Raw genomic sequence first — 18631 nt, forward strand, 5'->3', positions numbered from 1 at the left:
AGGAGAAACGTCCTAGATTCTTGCTCTCGAATCTGACACCCCAGTCCAGAAGCTTGCCTAGATGGCCGAGGGAAGAACAAGGCTGGCCCTGGCCAGAATAATATGGTCATCAGCTTACGCCCATATACACGTAGCGAGGCCCAGCGCTTCCGCCTTACGCAAGAGTATGCGGAATCACCGGAATGCTGGTTAGTTATGAAGCGGAAAAGTTGTTGTAGGGCTCATAGGGTACGAGAGACGCATTGTATAAAGATGGTGAAGTGGCAAACGGAAATCTCCGAATAATGATATTGTTTTCGGTACGCTCCATATGTAAACCTACGGTAGTCTGTAGTTAAAAGTCCTGCCATGACTGGTTGGTTGTTGCATAATGGGGCCTCGGTTTAGCACGCGGAGTGATCAGATTAATCCCCTGTTTGTAAGTCAATATATTATGTTAAGTTGCCAAATCGAAATGTCACCTTAAAATTGGATAAGTCCTTTAAATAAAAAGGGTGGCTAAGACGAATCTCGCGAATGTGGCAATCCTAGAGAATATAACTTTTCCAAACTGGAAGTCATTGGTATGGGGACAATCGCCATGGATTTATTATTCCCGAAGAACTATGATACTTCCACAAGAACTTGTGGCTTGTTGTATATCAATAAATGGACAAGTCAAGGTCCTATTTTTATTAATGGACAGGAAATATATGAGATAAAGGGAAAGAAAAGTGTTAATTACAATAGGGGAGTCATTAGTGAACAAAAGGTAACTGGGCATCTCGACTTACTGTCTTTGGGTGATTGGTGTTTATAACTTGTGAATGCGTCTATTTTTCAATTCTCCGTTCTACCGGGAAGGAACCGGTAATTTCTCCCAGTTCTTTTCGCCCTTCTTGTTCGCAGCGTTGATGTCTTCTTTCATGACAAACATTCGCCTTTGGCCGCAAAAACCGCCTGCTCCTGCTCTTCGTTCCAGCATTTGGAATGAGCCAGGTTGGCTCTCATCCTCACCGTTAACCCATACTTTCTCTTTGACCACTTGGCCGGGGTTGTGCAGCCTGCGAGGGTTATATTCAGGATAACCGATTTTACTCACAATCCATTGTAAATTGGCAAATATCCGCTCATACCTCCGGAAAAAACCAAGCCAGATCCAAGTGTTCTCTGTATATGCGACTCGAATGAAAGGATTAATATAGACGCCAGCTGGAGACCCGGTCTCCGTATCAGCGAAAATCAGGCAGCACTCAGCAGCTTCCCAGAACGGCTCTGGCTCATGTCGAAAGGTGATGGCGAGCTCTGACTGATTATTCGAATTTTTGCTCTGGAAAATTTGAGCGTCAAATGCTACCATGCCTCCCCAGCAACTGCGAACTCGGACCGCGTCTTTTTCAGCGAGGACATCTTGCCGGCTTTCGCTCTTTCCAACCGCCGGGAACCAAGGGAAGAACATTAGGCCCATGCCGTAGCCCTCCATGTCTCTCACGACAAAGGTATCGTAAAACATCACATTGGCGGTAAAGTCGATGGCACATGCTGCGCGATAGTCTGGACGACCCGTCTTTTCAGCATTAGTAGAGAATAATAGCTGGGCAGCATCTGTGGCTGAAAAATAGATGTCATTTAAAAAGAGCACACGATCGAATTGCTCCGTCGTATGGCGGAATCCTCTTTCTGATGGCTCTGTCGAGTCAGGGGTGTAGGAAGAATTCAAAGGCCTGAGCGCCCGATTTCGAACTTCGGCCAGGTACGCAATTCTCTTTATACGCTTCTTGCCGCCAGGCGCGGTAGTCTTGGGCAGATCAGAGAGGCGAAGATGGTCCCCGGCAACAACCGATGAATTACCTGGAAGCTTTAAGGTTAAATTCTTGTTTTTGTCACAGTTGAAAGTGAATAAAAAAACACGAACATGGAAGTTTATCCTGGAGCTCCATAAGCGCCTCACTAGTCGCATTTCCGCTGTCGTTTTCATATATGCTCACGAAGACATTCCTCGCTCCCAGCAGGGTGACGAGTTCCAGCAGCGAAGCACCCCAGGGCCCCCTGATCAAGTCTTCCCTGATGATGTTTGCCGCGATGAATATTTTCTCGTTATCCGGGTTCGCGCGCCCGGATTCAGTCGAGCTGAGGATCTTTTGATGCAGCCGCGAGTAGTGTTCAGGGGGCCGCTCGTAGGATGGGTGACAGATGGCCTGCACCACCGAGACGAGGATAAAACCACCAACCAAGTAACTGAGTAACCTGAACGACTGCCATAGCGTGTGAGTCCTTGAAGAGTTTCGGCAGCGGAACCGTCTTCGCTGGTGGAGTATCAGGTCGTGAAGAAGGTTCTGTAGGCAGCGATAGCAGCGCTGGGCTGTCCAGACGGTCTTCTTGGGTCTCTTCGGGGAGCCCTCGTCTTCGCCACCGAGGAGCAGTTCGATCTGGCTGGCCGAGTCGTCTGCGTAGCCAGACCCTGGCCGTTCGGAGGAGTATGCCATCGAAAAAGACAGGCTTGTTCTTCCTTTTGCCTCTGCCTCTTCTTCTTCTTCTTCTTTATAGAAGAAGTTTCTTGTCATTAACATTAATACGCCAAAAGTACCTTCAGGCACAAAATAGGCGGAAAGGTACTTAATCACGTGATATATCAAATTAACGCAAGTCGTAATCTTCGCCCCTGAAGTGCTTTTTTTTTCTTAAGAGTAAACAAGAAACACAACAAGCCAACAAGCGAGAACAAGAGCAAGGAAAGACGAGACTGAAGAGCGATGGCTTCCTCTGCAGGCCTGAATGTTGATGACCTCCTGTAAAGACGCTACCACCCCCTTGAACCTGTCCACCGTGAACCATGGAAGGGCCGGAACTTTCACAGGCCTCGCAACCATGTTTCGACAGCGAGAGGCAAAGACAGCGAGCATCGCTTCCTCCACGACCGAATGGAGCTGCTCGGCATGCGAAGAGACTCACGCTCAACTTCCCCATCAATGTTCCGCCCGAGTTGGCCAATGGACCCCGCTCAGGGAAGGATTCGCCGGCTTCCAAACAAACACCGTCGGAGCCGTCACCCACCATGCCCACGCCCTATCGAGCTTCGCCTTCGATCTCTGCGTTGAGTGAACCACCGGATGAAGGCTATGGTTTCCTCACTGCCCTCGCTGCGCAGGAACGGAAGGTGTTGGAGCTCAAGGAAGAGCTGCAGAGGGCTGAGCTGGAGCTTATAACCCTGAAGAAGCAGTGGGAGCAGAATGAAAAGGGCAGGAAGATAAACCAGGTCGTTTACCGCGCCGAGGCTATGAAGCCGTTGAGACAGACGGCAACTGAAGGGAGCCAGGCTGGAGAAACGGGAACTACGCAGTCACCAGCGGACAGTGATGCATCCGGGCAGAGAAGACTTAGCCGAGAGTTCGAAAGACGGCATAGTTCCAGAAATTCTATGTCACATTCACCAGGCACAAGCCAGCCGTCAAGGGCAAGGACGGTGTTTGAAGGCTCTCGACATACACGCACCCTCTCCCTTCTCTCTGCGAGAGATGGCTGTAGCGGCTCTCCACTCCCCCAGCCGGGTGATGCAAGAAGTGCACGGCCATCTGGGTACCCCAGATCGGCGACTCTTCCCTCTATTGATCGAGAATCAAACAGTGGCAAACAAACCATCCTCACCCTCGCAAAACAGAAGTCTCCGCAGGACAAGGGACTATGGCGGAGGTCTCTTCCTCCAATACCGCAAGATGCAACCACAGAAGCGCTCGTACGGACCGGAAGGCAGATGGCTACTGATTTCAAGGACGGACTATGGACTTTCCTTGAAGATATTCGTCAGGCAACTGTAGGGGAAGAGGGCATTAATGCGACTCAATCCCGCACTTCACAGGCATATCAACGCCCGGACCAGTTTATCAATAGACCCGGTGGAGGCGCTGCGGGCTCCAGAAATCATTCAGCAACGCCTTCAAGGTCCGGCAGATCAGCACCTTCAAAGGCCGCTACTGCTGCCAAGCAAAATAAACGTGGAACGGCTTCGGAGGCTGACTTCTGGGAGGAATTTGGCGTCACCGCTCCAAATAGGGCCCAGCCTAGCAAGCCTGCAAGTCGAAATCAAAACAAATCAAATACTCCTAGCCATCAGCCCAGCTTATTAGATATCGACGATAACTGGGATATATGGGACAGCCCCCAGCCGAAGACACACACCCCATCCTCGAGCAGCTCGACGTTTCCTTCGAAAAGAGACCACTCCCCGTCAACAAATGCCAGCAGCCCACGGACGAGTGCAAGGTCAGCATATATTCAGCGTCCTCCCCCTATCCTTCTATCCTCCCGTAGCTAACGCCCCGAATAGCGTGATGGACTACAAAGACCTGGATATAGAGGCTGCCAGCAGCCCCGAGCATCCAGATGGCATACCGTGGCCCGCCATGACGAAATCCACTCCTTCAAAACTGGCCCGCACTGCCTCAACCTTGATGGCTGAGTGGGAACGAAGTCTCTCACCAGCCGGCTCAGACAGTGCAAAGAAAGGGTCCAAAGATGATTAGACTATTCCATACACACGACCACTTTATATAATTTTTCCATTTCCTATACTCACCCAACGAAATGTCCACGGCAATGACGACCATGGTTGAACCGTTACAAAAGAAAAATAGAGATCTGCTCTCTTTTCACCACGCATTGACAGGAGAAATCCTGCCGTGTCGGGAAATATATAAACGAATTTATGGGCTTGATACGTCGGCGTTTGCTTTGATCATATATTGACGATCTGTTTCTTATCTCTCTGATTTATCATATTTACCTGCTGGGCACATTCTCCGAGGCCCTTTTCTATATTCTGCTGTATATTGATTTGCTGCGTCTTTCTTGATTCCTTGTTTTTCATTCTGGGGGTCCTTTGTATTTATTTATTCTTAATGATAATTCATCTTTCGTCTTCTATGCAAGTTACAGCTGTATTTGTATTAGTCAGCGATTACACCCAGCTTAATTCACGTGACTATACCGAGGCGCTAAATAAGGCTGGGCATTATATTATGTAATATGAAAGTATATCGGAATAATAGTATTTACGTTCCGAAGAATAAGGTTTTATACAGATTTCGATTTGAAGATTTGAAGAGACATTGAATACGTTTCACTATTAATTACATTTCGTTCTGAGCCGCAGACTGTTTGTTAATTTTACTTATTTCTAATAGTCGAGCCTTCATATTTCCTTCCTTTCGTTCCCGGCCTCTTTTCGTGCGCATCCCTTCAACTCTAGCTATAACGGCCAAAACTCACCACTGCAAGAAAAGACGAGAATAGGACTATAAACAATGAGCTTCACAGGATCCAGCGGTTCGTCGGGGATAACCCCCGGTCTGACAAGTGCGGGACTTCCTCCATCGACCAGCGGGCTGAATGAACAGGAGCAGGCTATGGTCAAAATGGTGAGTTATAATCCTTTAAACAGGAGATGAGCTTGACGATGCGAAGGCGGATACTAATATGTCAACCTCCAATAGATGACTGGTGCCATGGAGTCGTGTCCAGTTAAAACAGTAATGGCGGGAGGAATGGGCTTTGCGCTAGGAGGCGCATTCGGCTTGTTCATGAGCAGTGTAAGTCTCACATACGTTCATGCATTTTTTCATATATATTCAACTGCTTATCCTTGTGCCTTTTGCTTAGATGTCATATGATACACCTCTCACGCCCCAAGGCCAGCAAATATCCTCTCTACCGGTACGCGAGCAACTTCGACGCGGATTCAAAGACATGGGTTCACGATCATACAGCAGCGCGAAGAACTTCATGGTTGTTGGTGCTCTTTTTAGTGGCACTGAATGCTGCATTGAAGGGCTACGTGCCAAAAATGATCTGGCCAACGGTATCGCTGCTGGATGCATCACTGGTGGAATCCTTGGCGCCAAAGCAGGTCCTCAGGCAGCCCTCCTTGGATGTGCTGGTTTTGCGGCCTTTAGTGCTGCCATTGATGCGTACATGAGACAGCCATCCGATTAATGCAACCTAACCCTATAAAGCTCCGCGAAAGCCGTCGACGTGTCGAATAAAAGTACAAAAATAACCCACGAAGTCCCGGCGGAGTCTCTCTTTGTTCTATAGACTCTCTTTTTCCACTCGACGTTGTTGATAATTGTACGATTTATAAGGGGTTTGGCGGGATACTACTACACCTACAACCGGCGTATACTTGGCGTTTTTTGCACGGATGGGTTCCTTATTACATAGAAGGTGGTTGGTTATGACCTTGGCATGCACATAGAACTCGGCCGGCGTGTCGTCCTCCAGCGTGCTCGATGCTCTGGGCTGCCCAAGGGGTATGTTCTCCTTCGAGCTCTAGTTCGACTCCGCATGGCGTCCAGTCCATCGGCGATGGGCGGGACGATCAGCAAAGCTGAGCTCCGATACTATTTTATTAGGGACTGACTAGGGGGGCGACACCTCCCCAACAGCTTCCGTCCCGGCCCTTCACAAAGGCAACAAAAGACTTGATCTGACACGGGGAGAAGTCGAGATATATGTAACAAAAGTGTTGCGGCTGTACAACTATTAAACTGACGCCAAGAATAATGAATATATATATTATATTAATCCCCGAAAAAATACCTTGACAACTCTCCTGCTGCCATCTCGGCCACCCCAGCCCTGCAAATACAGCCGTTCCCCCAGCCGGTGACAAACAAGCCCACAAACAAAAAACCATCTTCCGGCTCTCGACCAAAGAGCAGATAAATAGTTATCATGCTTTCGGCCGGCAAAGAAGATTTTCCTGGACGCTTGGCGATTCTGTTGACGCAAATAATACGTCACACTAGCCGGTTCGAATATCGAGTTGGTGGCGCATCGCAGTCTTGAGCAGACACACAAGATCTCCATGCTAAGAAAACGCTGTGCAATTAATTTTTTTGATGAAGTCTTCTCCTCTGGGACGAGCTTGGTTGCCGCTCACTTCCCGAGCCCTCCGCAACTTCCGCTCGTCCTTGGATATATACCATGGAACAGCAAACAAGCTGCAAGAAAGAAGGGATAATCCCTCCGATATCAAGGACGAAAGTGCTTGGCCAGAACAGGCTCTTCCCGGCCATAATAACCTTCTTCTATCCCTTTTCTCTCGATGAGGAGAATTAATACCCACCGTTCCGCCGATAGTCCAAGCGTGCATGGCTTAGGGGCAAGCCACTGAGACCGCTTCACCCAACACGGTGTAGTCTAGAGAGTGAAAACAGGCCCTCCAACAATAATAATATCTAGCCCTTGTGGACCTGGGCAATCCCTTGGCTGGTCTATATGCTCCTAGAAGAGTTGTTCTGCTCGTTACACGGCTTGATCATCTGGCAGCACACTAGAAGGTAAAACAATTTATATATGGATTGCCATGCCCACCTGGATCTGAAATCTGAGCAGTAGGAGAAGAGAGAAAAAAGTAGCAAACACAGAGGCTTCCTTAACTAACTATCATGTTACAACCGGGTTTGAGAGCAGCTTTTAAAGCAGCTTTTAGGTCCTTGCTGAGTCTCATCCGAGATTTCCTCATCAGGGAACCATTTGCCTTCATTTTGAATCGCATCAAAGAATATCTAGCTATGGACAAGGTATGGCATCACCATTGGTTAAGCCGCTGTTGCTGTGCTACCTGCTAACTGGTTGACATAGGCGGACACACCGCGGCTGGGTTTGGCAGAGATCCTGAACAGAGAGCCGCCCATCAAAGAACTTGTTTCTAGGTATGTTATGATGTTATCCGTTTAGTTCTTCTGGTGGTGGTCTGCAGAACATACCAATCCCTGTCACAGCAGTTGGCTCGTATTCTTGCCGCAACTGGGGATATGATTGGTGGCTTTAGAAGCTGACTTGTATCATCACAGTTTCCTGACAACGAAGGATGGATATTATCGAAATCATAGCATCATTCCACAAATAAATGGGGCACGGCATTTCATCACCGTCGATGGCGAGGTCGAAGCTCCGTTTTCGATATCCGTATCGCAACTCCGGAATGAATTTCCTCAACATGAAGTTGTATGTGCATTGCAATGCGCAGGAAATAGGCGGCATACTATGCGAACGAAGCTAAAAGAGGTGCATGGTGTCGACTGGGCCGATGGAGCTATCATGAATTGCAAGTGGAAGGGTCCGCGCCTTAGAGACGTTTTAATGAGAGCACAGCTCAAGAATAAGAATCCAGAGCAGAGTCTGCTAAATGTTGCCTTTGCCTGTTTTCAAGCTCCATGCGAGGATGATGATTATTACGGCGTGAGCATCGAGCTATGGAGAGCCATGAAGATGAGCGAAGAGGTTATCTTGGCCCTTGATGTAAGAATACTTTGCCCATCCCTGTTTATCACTTTGAGTATTAACAATCGCCAGATGAATGATGAGCCTCTACCGCCGGAGTACGGCTTCCCCGTTCGGGTGGTCGTGCCTGGAGTTGCTGGCGCACGATGGGTTAAATGGCTTGATCGAATCACAGTCCAAGCGGATGAGTCGCCAAACTTCTATCAACAGCATGATTACAAAGTTCTTCCCCCAGAGGCAAGCACCTGGGAACTCGCAGAGGACTACTGGAAAACGGTTCCGTCAATCCAAGAAATGCCAGTTAACTCCGTCGTCGCTTGTCCAGACGATGGAGATACCATCAAGCTATCCTCTGATGGCTGTATAGAAGTTAAAGGATTTGCCGTCCCCGCTGGGAGTCAAGGACCGATTGTTCGCGTTGAAGTCTCAACAGATGGCGGAGAAAACTGGGTCGATGCTGAACTACAGGATGACAAGCCACAATCCAAGTGGAGCTGGACTCTATGGAAAGTCAGGGCCAAAGCTGAAAAGGGACAGGGTAAGACGATATATTGTCGTGCTACTGATGGAGGCGGGAATACCCAACCGGAATTTTCTCAATGGAATATTCGTGGCGTGGTTTACAACGGTTATGGTGCTTCGTGGGATGTTAATGTTGTTTAATGGCTGGTTTAAAAAGTATTTCTTTGCGCTTGTTGAACGAGCGAGCCCGATTCTTATGAGCGGTTTCTTGGGAGCAGGATTGATGTTTTATAACGTAACTTCTCTCAACGTTGATGTCAAGTCACCATCTGTGGTGATTGGTATACTCACTTCCTCTTCTTTCCCATTCTCATCGTACATATTGATAACATATTTGCCAGCTTTATAGCATGTTTATCAACTAAACCAACATTATTGTGTCATATATATACATATTAAGGCAGCACAATATACTTCTCAAGATGCTGGGGTATCGCGCCTCTAAGATTTTTGGATTTCAACCATTCGTCAGAAAACAATCGGTCCGCGTATCGATAGGCTCCGTCACAGAGCATTGTAACGACAGTATGTCCCTTTCCGAGCTTTTCCGCAACCTCCTTTGCTGCAACAACATTAAGGGCCGAGCTTGCACCCAAGTATAAACCTTCTTCATCGAGGCATCGGTACACCATTTCAATACTCTTCTCATCACTGATATTGAGAGCTCCGTCAACAAGATCAATATCAGGCTGTAAGTTGTCCGTTACACGGCCCTGGCCAATTCCTTCCGTTATACTGCTACCAGTGCGCTCGATAAGGGTTCCCCCACTTGTAATGTAGCTGTACAGCACGCTCCCTGGAGGATCGGCAAGGAAGGACTTCACTTTGCCATCACTCACGGTCTTTAGATACCTGGTCACTCCCGCCAATGTGCCACCCGTCCCAGTCGCACAGGTAAAAGCATCTACTTTTCCTTCCGTTTGGGCCCAGATTTCGGGGCCAGTGGTCTCAATATGGGCCCTTCGATTGGCTATATTATCGAACTGGTTCGTCCAGACGGCGTTTTCGAGGGATTCGGCATGTCTCCGGGCTTGGTGATTGTAGTTCTCCGGGTTGTCAAAGGCGACGGCGGGTACAGGGTAGACTTCTGCACCAAGGAGTCTTAGCAGATCGATTTTCCCCTGCGATTGAGTGTTTGGCATGTAAATAACGAGCTTGTATCCCCTCGACCGACAAACATGAGCCAAGCCAATCCCGGTATTTCCTGCGGTTCCTTCAACAACGGTGCCGCCTGGCTTAAGTAGGCCTCTCTCTTCAGCATCCTTAACGACGAACAATGCAGCGCGGTCCTTGACACTCCCTCCTGGGTTTTGGAACTCGGCTTTTCCGAGGATGTTGCAACCAGTCTGTTCGGACAGGCGGTTTAAGCGAATTAATGGAGTGTTTCCAATGGCTAGTAGTAATACCTATCAGTTTTCTGTGGTATTGTACTTGTAACTAAGGACGCGATTGTATTACCTCCAGTAAGGCCCTTGACAACACCTTGTGCTTTAGAAACCCCAATACCATAGGTGTTCCTAGCCTCCATTTGAGCTGCAGTCTCGGCAGCCCTAAAGGCTGTAGTGGTAAAAGATCGAACTCCTTTCCTAAACATGGCGTTTGTCGTATATATATACACAAATGAAGTTGAGGCCTTCAATTGAAAGGAAAGGGAAGCCAAGATAGTTAATAGTTATATGGGGATTGAAATGTGGAGGAGAATAGGCCTGTCCGATTAGTCAGAAGTGTAATATATGGCGTGATTAGGCTCGTAAAGAGAGATGAATGTCAGTCAGGCCTAAGGAGGTCAATATAGACAACTGGTAAAGCAATATATTGATATCTATGAGGAAGAAAAAGAACAAAAAGTCGAGTTCATCTGCTGTAAAGCTACGAAAGAAGCGCTGGATTTCCCGTTTTGGCAACACCGCGGCACTCGGATAGACATACCTAACATGGACTAGCGTCATGGCGCTTATCTTATCACAATGTTTGTTTACTTGATAACCAAAAAGGGAAAAACCGACAATCCAAGCGAGCGAGCAAGCAAGCAACGAGCCGCATGTTTCTATCGCGATATCAGTATCCGCACTGATATCAGACGGAGTTTTTGTTTTCAACGCTAATTCTCAACCTTGGCCTGCTTCTTCTCTCGTTCTTCCGAAGCAATTCCCCTCGGAATATTTGAACAGCAACCTGCCCTTCTACCGCGTTACAGGCTACATCCAGGCCTGGATTGTGACTTAAAATGCCCGGACGTACCTCCTCCACCCGCGCTTCGTCGACTGCTTCCACACGGAAATCGTCCGTACCGCCAGCAACTGCGCCCAGTGTTTATATTCCCGAGGAGCCTGCGTTGCCGACAACCTCTGCATCCCTTCGCTCAAATGTAGTCGATATATTCGCTGATGCGCAACGCACAATTACGGGACACAGAAAACTTGCTATAAAGCTGAGAAAAATCCAAGAAGTTTGTTGTGGGCTCCGAACAACGAAAGTAGACGGGAAAAAAGGCTCTCGCCTGAGCGAGATTCATCCAGATTTGGCTGGCGGTGGGCTTCCAGAAAAGGAGTTGAATATCGAGATATGCCGATGTTTACTTCGGGTGGTACCAGTGAAAAAAGCTGAGGGGGCGGCCGATCGTGTCATTAAATTCCTAGGAACATTTTTGAAAGCTGCCACTGATAAAGGTAGGACCCAAGAGTTTCCACCTGAGTCGGGCCATCCAAGTCGATAACTAACCTTTGCTCTACAGACCTCGAGATATATTCGGATGATGACCCCGACGAGACTCGGGGTCTACCAGAAACGCCTTCATCTCGATTGACGTTCACCATCGTGTCTACCCTTATTCCGCTACTTGCTGCAAAGGATAAGACGGTTAGATATCGAACTACGCAGATCATCTCACATATTGTGAATTCATTGGACTCCATCGATGATGAATTATACAACCTGATAAGGCAGGGCTTAGTCAAGAGGATCAGAGATAAGGAACCTACCGTCCGCGTACAGGCTGTTATGGGCCTTGGAAGACTGGCAGGTAATGACGAGGAGGAAGAGGAGGGGGACAGCCCGTCAGCTCTACTAGAGAAACTTCTTGATGTGCTTCAAAATGACACCAGCGCCGAAGTACGACGCACACTTCTCCTTAACCTTCCTCTCACCCCATCGACCTTACCATTTCTCCTTGAACGAGCTCGAGACGTCGATGGTCCAACTCGACGAGCTCTGTATACCCGGTTACTACCTACGCTTGGTGACTTTCGTCATCTTTCTCTCTCTATGCGGGAGAAGCTATTACGGTGGGGTATGCGTGATCGTGACGAAAGTGTACGAAAAGCAGCTGGGCGGCTGTTTTATGATCGTTGGATTGAAGATTGTGCAAGTTCATATAGAACAGACGAGGATGAAGGCGAGGAAAAGTCTTTGTCCCCCACGATTGCTGCTCTTACGGAGCTTTTGGAACGCATTGACGTGGTGAACTCAGGGGTAGAAAATGGAATCGCACACGAAGCCATGAAGAATTTCTGGGAAGGAAGGCCGGATTACCGCGATGCTGTCTCATTTGATCAACAGTTTTGGGAAACTCTGACCGCAGAATCAGCTTTCATGGTTCGGAGCTTCAATGCGTTTTGCAGACAGGAGGGCAACGGAAAGCTCGAAGATTTGGCCGACGAGAAAATTCCAGAAGTCACCGCTATGGCGTTTTATCTACACAAGTATACAACCATGCTTCTTATGAGATTAAACCATCCTGAGGTGGCTGAAGGAGGGGAGGAGCAAACTATGGAAATCGAATTTATTGTTGAACAGCTACTTTACATCTGCCTCACACTTGATTACAGCGATGAGGTTGGACGAAGAAAGATGTTTTCTCTCCTTCGAGAGACCTTGGCCGTTTCTAATCTACCTGATGAGATTACAAAGCTAACAGTAGAGGTCTTACGATGTGTGTGTAGCCCGAACGCCGCTGGTGAAGGTGAATTCTGCAGTGTTGTTCTCGAAGCTGTGGCAGAAGTTCATGATACCATTGTTTCTGAGGATAGCTTTGTATCGGCTAAATCGGAGATAAGTGAGGATAGCACTAAACCAGTGCAGAAGAATAAACGCAAAAGCGGTGCAGGACGAGGCGATGAAGATGATACTGAACAAGATGGCGAAGTGCCGTTCAACAAGGAAGAGGCTAAGGCTAAAGTTCTCAAAGAAATTGTGGTCAATATGAAGTGTCTCTACATTGCACAATGTATGCTTCAAAATGTGGAGGGCAATCTTCAGGACAATGTCCACCTTGTCACAATGTTGAACAATTTGGTTGTACCCGCTGTTCGAAGTCACGAAGCCCCTATCCGTGAGAGAGGCCTTGAATGTTTAGGACTGTGTTGCTTGCTAGACAAGGTATGTATTATCATTCCACGGCAGTCTACTCGACAACCTACTAGACGCATGGCTAACTTTTGAAACAAGTCCCTCGCGGAGGAAAACATGGGTTTGTTTATCCATTGTTATACTAAGGGCCATGAATCACTTCAGGAGATGGCCCTGAGAATTTTGTCAGATATAGTTACAACACACACCTCGCTGCTTGCACCAACTGCATCACCTAATGATCCCAACTCCGTGACACCTCCACCATTTCAAAAGCCTCTTCTGAAAGCGTTTGCAAAGGCTCTTAAGACATCAACTCTACCTCATGCCCAGAGTGCGGCTGTCATTGCGCTAACCAAGATGCTCCTTACTAATGCTCTTTCTCCTTCAAATCCATCCATTCCTCCATCTATCAAGGAATTCAACGATAACTCTATTACAACACTCTTACAGTCCCTTGTCCTCGCATTCTTCAACCCTCGGACACGCGATAACCTATCTCTCAGACAAGCATTGACTTACTTCTTCCCCGTTTACTGCCACTCGCACATAGCCAATGCCCAGCACATGCGGAGGATTGCGGTACCGGCAATCCGCACTGTTCTTGCAGTGGTCGATGATTTCTATGCTCTTGAAGCAGAGGAGGATAGTGATGGCGAAATAGATGGAAGTGTCGGCGAGAAAGAAACGAAAGCTCTCATGACGGGTGTCGTTGGGATGTTAACTGAATGGACTGATGACCGTCGGATTATCGGCCTGGGTGGAGGAGGAGACCCATTAGCACCAGCGAGTCTTTCAACAAATTCAATGCTACGACCCAGTGAAAGCCTTCATCTCGCTCTCGCCAAAGATATTCTCCAGCGTGTCCTTGGTGTTGGGGGGTTCGCTACCGCTCCACGAGAAGAGAGGAAGTACTTGCTTTCTATGCTAAGCAAGCTTCATCTGCCAACCCCTGCTCCAATGCCTTCCTCAAGAGCCAGCTCTCGTGTTCCAGAGGGCGCACCCGACGAGCGGGAGAGTCTACGATCAAGTATCAGAACCGATAACATGACTTCACAACTTCAAGAAGATGACGATGAATTACCCCTGTTGGTCAAAGATCTGCTAGACCAAGCCATTTCAGCTGGTGTTGCTAGTGATGCTTCAAGCCGGAATGCTCTTGTGAAGGCAAAGAACTCCATCCTAAAACTGCTTTCTTGTATAATTAAGCCAACGGACATGGACACTAGCTCGGTGTCTGCGCGGCCAGAGAGAAGAGACAGAGTCCGCATTAAAGATGAACCAATTGAGGAAGAAGATGAAACTGAGGTGACGGCACTATCTCAGGCCAGTAGGGCCAGCTCAGTAGCAGTAAGTAATATCAGCCGAATTGATGAGGAAGATGAAGGAGATGGTGATGACACTGTGATTGCAAGACAGCGGTCATCAGCTCGCAGGTCTGAAAGTGTGGCAAGTACAGTTACGGGTGATGAGACCGAGTGAAAGATATTTTGATCTAGCTATCATACTCTTGTTCGGTTCTGCTTCTTTCACGCTTGTCTAACCATGCCGTTTCTTAAGTTCCCAAGTTGAATGATATTCATTCTATGACGAATGGCCACCCACTATATAGCCTCTTTAAGAGCATGCATATGGCTTTATTTTCTCCGTGTTTTCATAAAATTCGCAACAATCTAAATACAATTGACCAAAGGCCAGGCGTGTTAACCGTTTTCAAAGGTCGAGAAATAATTTGCCCGGACGGTGTACATACAGTTGGTAGCATACACAACAATGTTAAAGAAATAACAAGCAGCATTCTGAAGATACTGATAGAAGAAGAATGATATAAAGATCAAGGGGGCAAGGTGGAATTAAAATAGCACAGTTATAGGAGGCTTACAATATTGAAACAGAAAACAATCTGGGAGACGAGGGCCTGGAATGAATGAAGAATAATTTAAAAAGAAAAGGAAATTCCACCAAGCCGCACTCCTATGAAAACAACCCACATGCCATCCCAAAAAAGAGCCAACCTATTTCCAACTGATGATGGCCAAAGGAAAACACTCCATCCTGCAACCAAAACTACCCTTGCATTGTCCGTTCATGGGGCAACCCTCCAAAGATCGAGAGATAGAATCAACACAGCAACAGTAACATATTAAAAGGGGTTGAACAAAATATATGGAGATGGGGGAGAGAGAAAAGTACAGGCCACAAAAAAAAAGGGGGGGGGAGGGGGGAAGGGTAGGGAGATAATATAGTAGGAATGAGTAAGAAGGGCGGCAACACAGCGATCAAAAAAGCTATAAGAAAAGAAGACAAAAAAAATTTCCAGGCACGAAGAACAAATGCTGCATGCCACATATAAGTAAGTACTCCCGGCTCTCCTGCTTTTGGTTCTTTCCAACCCGCTGTATTTCCCCCCTTTTTCCCCCCCATTCTGTCAAATTCTTTTTTTTTAAAAAAAAAGCAGACGTAAGGAAGGAGACATAACAAAATAGCCAATTTCCTCCATGTGGAGATATAAAAGGAAAAAACCATCTTCTGTAACCCATTTTCAATTTCCTTCCGATGTTTTGGATGCCACTCTTTTGCTTTTGTTGTTTCGCTGGTGTAATTTTTTTTTTTTTTTTTCCAAAAAAAGAGGTTTGCTTGGTATATTCTCTTTCGCTCAAAATGCCATAGAAAAGAAGCATCCATCCAACATTCCACACCCCGCTCCAAGAGACCAAAAAGAAAGAATAAAGCCCAGGGGAATCCAATTTCACACATCAAGTGCTATCGAGACGGTCTATTGCACTGTGTTCTATTTCTCCGGAAAAGATGATCGAAACAATGAGGCCAGACAACATTTTGGTACGGTGGTCCTCTCTGGCTGGAGTTGAAGCAATATAGCTTCCGCGATTGACCGGAATCGTTGGCGAGTGTTGAAGGAATCCTCGGCTGGGGTAAAAATGAGATGGTAGGAGACCGAGGCCGTCAAAAAACAAAATTGAACAGAAACAATGCGTGGATGAGGGGAAGAGACTTGGACAAATGAGAAACGGGAAGAAGAACCAGGTCCTTCACAGATACACTGGAAAGGTCCAAGCAGACAATCTTGGGGATCTTAGACCTGTATAAAAGCGGTGTTATATGAAGTTGGTTCGCTGCTAACAATTAGCTGGGATCATGTGGCTAAGCTCATGCAAATTAGGTTAAGCACTGCACAAATGCCCGGTTGAGATTGCCGCTTATTAGGTCTAGGCAGGAGATTTGTTAGCGGATGCCCCGTTTCTGCGTCCATGTGGCTCATCTCCGACAGTTAGGCCTCCAAGGCCGGTCGAGAGGAAGGCAAATGGATCGGATGCTCCGTCACCCCCGTAGAATCCGCCGCCATTGGAAGTACCGACAGGCTGTGGGGTATGGTCAGCAGCGGTGAAGGCAGCCTGGGTTGCAGGGTTTCCGAAGGATGCTACAGATTGAGAAGCGCTCGTGGAACCATAACCACCATGGTTCATTTGGCCCATGGGTGGCGGATAGGGGCCTGGTGCATTCCCAAGTCCTGATGGGAGGGAATAGGTACTTGGTGGACCGCCAAACTGCTGGCCAAAGCCACCAAAATTGCCTCCGGTGGAAGCAAAAGGGCCGGCACCGGGAGCGTTAGCCATGGAGGCAGGGCCGCCCATGCCAAACCCGGACTGGGGATCCATGGGGGCTGGGAATGCAGAATCAGCGACAACAGCGGCACCAGAGCGTGGTCCACCACAGCGAAGACAGTTGATGTTCTTCGCGAAGTTGTGATAGCCACAGCCGTCGGATCCACACTTCCAGTCTCCGGCACGGAATGGGACAACCCCGCCATTTCCTCCCATTCCTCTTGAGTGGTGGCCCATACCGTGACCGCCGTGACCACCATGACCACCGTGGCTTCCGTGACCACCGTGACCGCCATGATGACCCATGTGGTGGGGTGGTGGCATCATGTTTGGTGGTCCATAAGTGTAAGCATACGGCATTGGGTCAGGGCCAGAGCCAACGGCTGGGTAGGAGCAGCGGAAGCAGGCAGTACGACGCTGGAAGTTTGAGAAACCACACGATGGACAAGTCCAATCGCCGGGGCGGGGACGATTCTTGCTTGGTGGGAATGGTGCAAGGATCTCGGCAGCACGGTCCAGGACACGGCTCGAAGAAGGAGAGACTTCAATGGCCTTGTCATTCAATGCACGACCATTCATGCAAAGACTTTCAGCAGCCTATAAATACATGTGTGTATCCCCAACGGTCAGAAATAGTACCAGTGTCAAGATGATATTAACAAACTCACTTCTTCGTGGGACGAAAAGACAGCAAAACCGGTACCAGTAGGCTTGTGCTGGTCTGGCGTCCTTAGCGTCCAGAATGCGATGGGACGTCCACCGAATTGCGTGTACCAACTCTCCAATTCAGACTGTGTGGTATCGTGCGGCAGGCCACTCATATGCAAAACCTTACTACGCTCTGCCAAGAACGCACGAACATCCGCTCTGGCGTCCATAGGGCGGGTCATAATCTCCGGGTGTTCGTGTGGAGGCTGAGACTTGCGAATCAACCCACGGAGCACTCTGGCAAGCGTGATGACTTCTTCCATGGCCCGACGGGGAGACGCAGGGGCGAGGGCTTGCAGGTGGAATGGGAGGTTGTGCTTGATGGGAGCGGAGGACTGGACTGGCTCGACCTCCAGGGCTGCACAGATGTTGGCCAGGTCACTTGGTCCGAAGGGGAGGGACTCTGGGTGGTGTTGCTGCCAGCGTTGATATTCCGTTCGAAGGTCAAAGGTGCGGGAATGCTGCAGATACGGAGGTAGCACGACAGCTTTATCACGGGCCTCCCTAGGCAGCTGCACACGCATGTCCCATGAATCCAGCGTCACAAAGGCGAACTCGAGGTTTTTTGACAAGAGATTCTCCTGGGCGAAGGTATCGAAACGATTGATTGCATCACGGAAGGTACCCGCGGATCGAACATGTTCCCATGTAAGAGTGGTCAAGCTCGCTATATATATTAGGTGTCTGGTTAGCCCTTATGAAGAAAACCGAACCAGACTGGACACGTACTGCAAAGAGGCGTAATAGGAGTATTGACAGGCTTCACCAGGACGCTCTCTCGATGGATCTGGAGGTAATTGGCATCGTCAGCAGGTGGTCTTTTTGAAACGGAGAGTGAAACCCCCGGACGGACAGCACAGGATATCCTACCTCCTCGCAGTTCTTGGTGTCGAGCAGTATCCATCCGAGCTCGATGACTTCGGCAGAGTCCTTTGTAACGTAGACGCCATGTTCATCACAAGTAGTGGCGACGTGGATGATGATGTATCGGTCGAGTTTGGGGGTGGGAGACTGGATGGATGCCATGGCCAGATAGAGGATTTCAGGCTATCGTTTTCAACGACGCAAAGGAGTCCAACGCAGCGATGCCGTCCGTCTTTCTGTTATTCTATCCCGGACGTCCTCTCCGGATCTTCCTCTTCTTCTTCTTCTTCTTCTTTTCCTCCCTT

The 18631-nt window shown here is 48.4% G+C and overlaps 7 protein-coding genes across 7 annotated transcripts; 4 read left to right on the forward strand and 3 right to left on the reverse strand.

Annotated features, from left to right (window-relative positions):
- Positions 1–832: 832 nt before the first annotated feature.
- Positions 833–2465, reverse strand: MCYG_02041 (conserved hypothetical protein; the record flags this gene model as incomplete). Its single annotated transcript, XM_002849061.1, has 2 exons — positions 833–1830; positions 1895–2465. The coding sequence occupies 2 exons, from the start codon at positions 2463–2465 to the stop codon at positions 833–835; spliced, it is 1569 nt and encodes a 522-aa protein (XP_002849107.1).
- Positions 2466–2812: 347 nt separating this feature from the next.
- MCYG_02042 (conserved hypothetical protein) lies at positions 2813–4499 on the forward strand (the record flags this gene model as incomplete). The annotated part of the gene is made up of 2 exons (XM_002849062.1): positions 2813–4239; positions 4304–4499. The coding sequence occupies 2 exons, from the start codon at positions 2813–2815 to the stop codon at positions 4497–4499; spliced, it is 1623 nt and encodes a 540-aa protein (XP_002849108.1).
- A 780-nt stretch (positions 4500–5279) lies between these two features.
- On the forward strand, positions 5280–5967 carry MCYG_02043 (mitochondrial import inner membrane translocase subunit tim22; the record flags this gene model as incomplete). Its single annotated transcript, XM_002849063.1, has 3 exons — positions 5280–5393; positions 5469–5564; positions 5635–5967. 3 exons carry the CDS (start codon positions 5280–5282, stop codon positions 5965–5967), a joined length of 543 nt encoding a protein of 180 aa, XP_002849109.1.
- Positions 5968–7424: 1457 nt separating this feature from the next.
- MCYG_02044 (sulfite oxidase) lies at positions 7425–8925 on the forward strand (the record flags this gene model as incomplete). The annotated part of the gene is made up of 4 exons (XM_002849064.1): positions 7425–7559; positions 7621–7691; positions 7833–8280; positions 8335–8925. 4 exons carry the CDS (start codon positions 7425–7427, stop codon positions 8923–8925), a joined length of 1245 nt encoding a protein of 414 aa, XP_002849110.1.
- A 254-nt stretch (positions 8926–9179) lies between these two features.
- Positions 9180–10378, reverse strand: MCYG_02045 (cysteine synthase; the record flags this gene model as incomplete). Its single annotated transcript, XM_002849065.1, has 2 exons — positions 9180–10177; positions 10243–10378. 2 exons carry the CDS (start codon positions 10376–10378, stop codon positions 9180–9182), a joined length of 1134 nt encoding a protein of 377 aa, XP_002849111.1.
- A 633-nt stretch (positions 10379–11011) lies between these two features.
- On the forward strand, positions 11012–14613 carry MCYG_02046 (condensin complex component cnd3; the record flags this gene model as incomplete). The annotated part of the gene is made up of 3 exons (XM_002849066.1): positions 11012–11453; positions 11519–13161; positions 13231–14613. 3 exons carry the CDS (start codon positions 11012–11014, stop codon positions 14611–14613), a joined length of 3468 nt encoding a protein of 1155 aa, XP_002849112.1.
- Positions 14614–16358: 1745 nt separating this feature from the next.
- MCYG_02047 (asparagine-rich protein) lies at positions 16359–18488 on the reverse strand (the record flags this gene model as incomplete). The annotated part of the gene is made up of 4 exons (XM_002849067.1): positions 16359–17351; positions 17423–18129; positions 18192–18249; positions 18333–18488. The coding sequence occupies 4 exons, from the start codon at positions 18486–18488 to the stop codon at positions 16359–16361; spliced, it is 1914 nt and encodes a 637-aa protein (XP_002849113.1).
- Between the last annotated feature and the right edge of the window lie 143 nt (positions 18489–18631).

Source organism: Microsporum canis, genomic scaffold (assembly GCF_000151145.1).
Source record: "Microsporum canis CBS 113480 supercont1.2 genomic scaffold, whole genome shotgun sequence".
Taxonomy (NCBI): Eukaryota; Fungi; Ascomycota; class Eurotiomycetes; order Onygenales; family Arthrodermataceae; genus Microsporum; species Microsporum canis.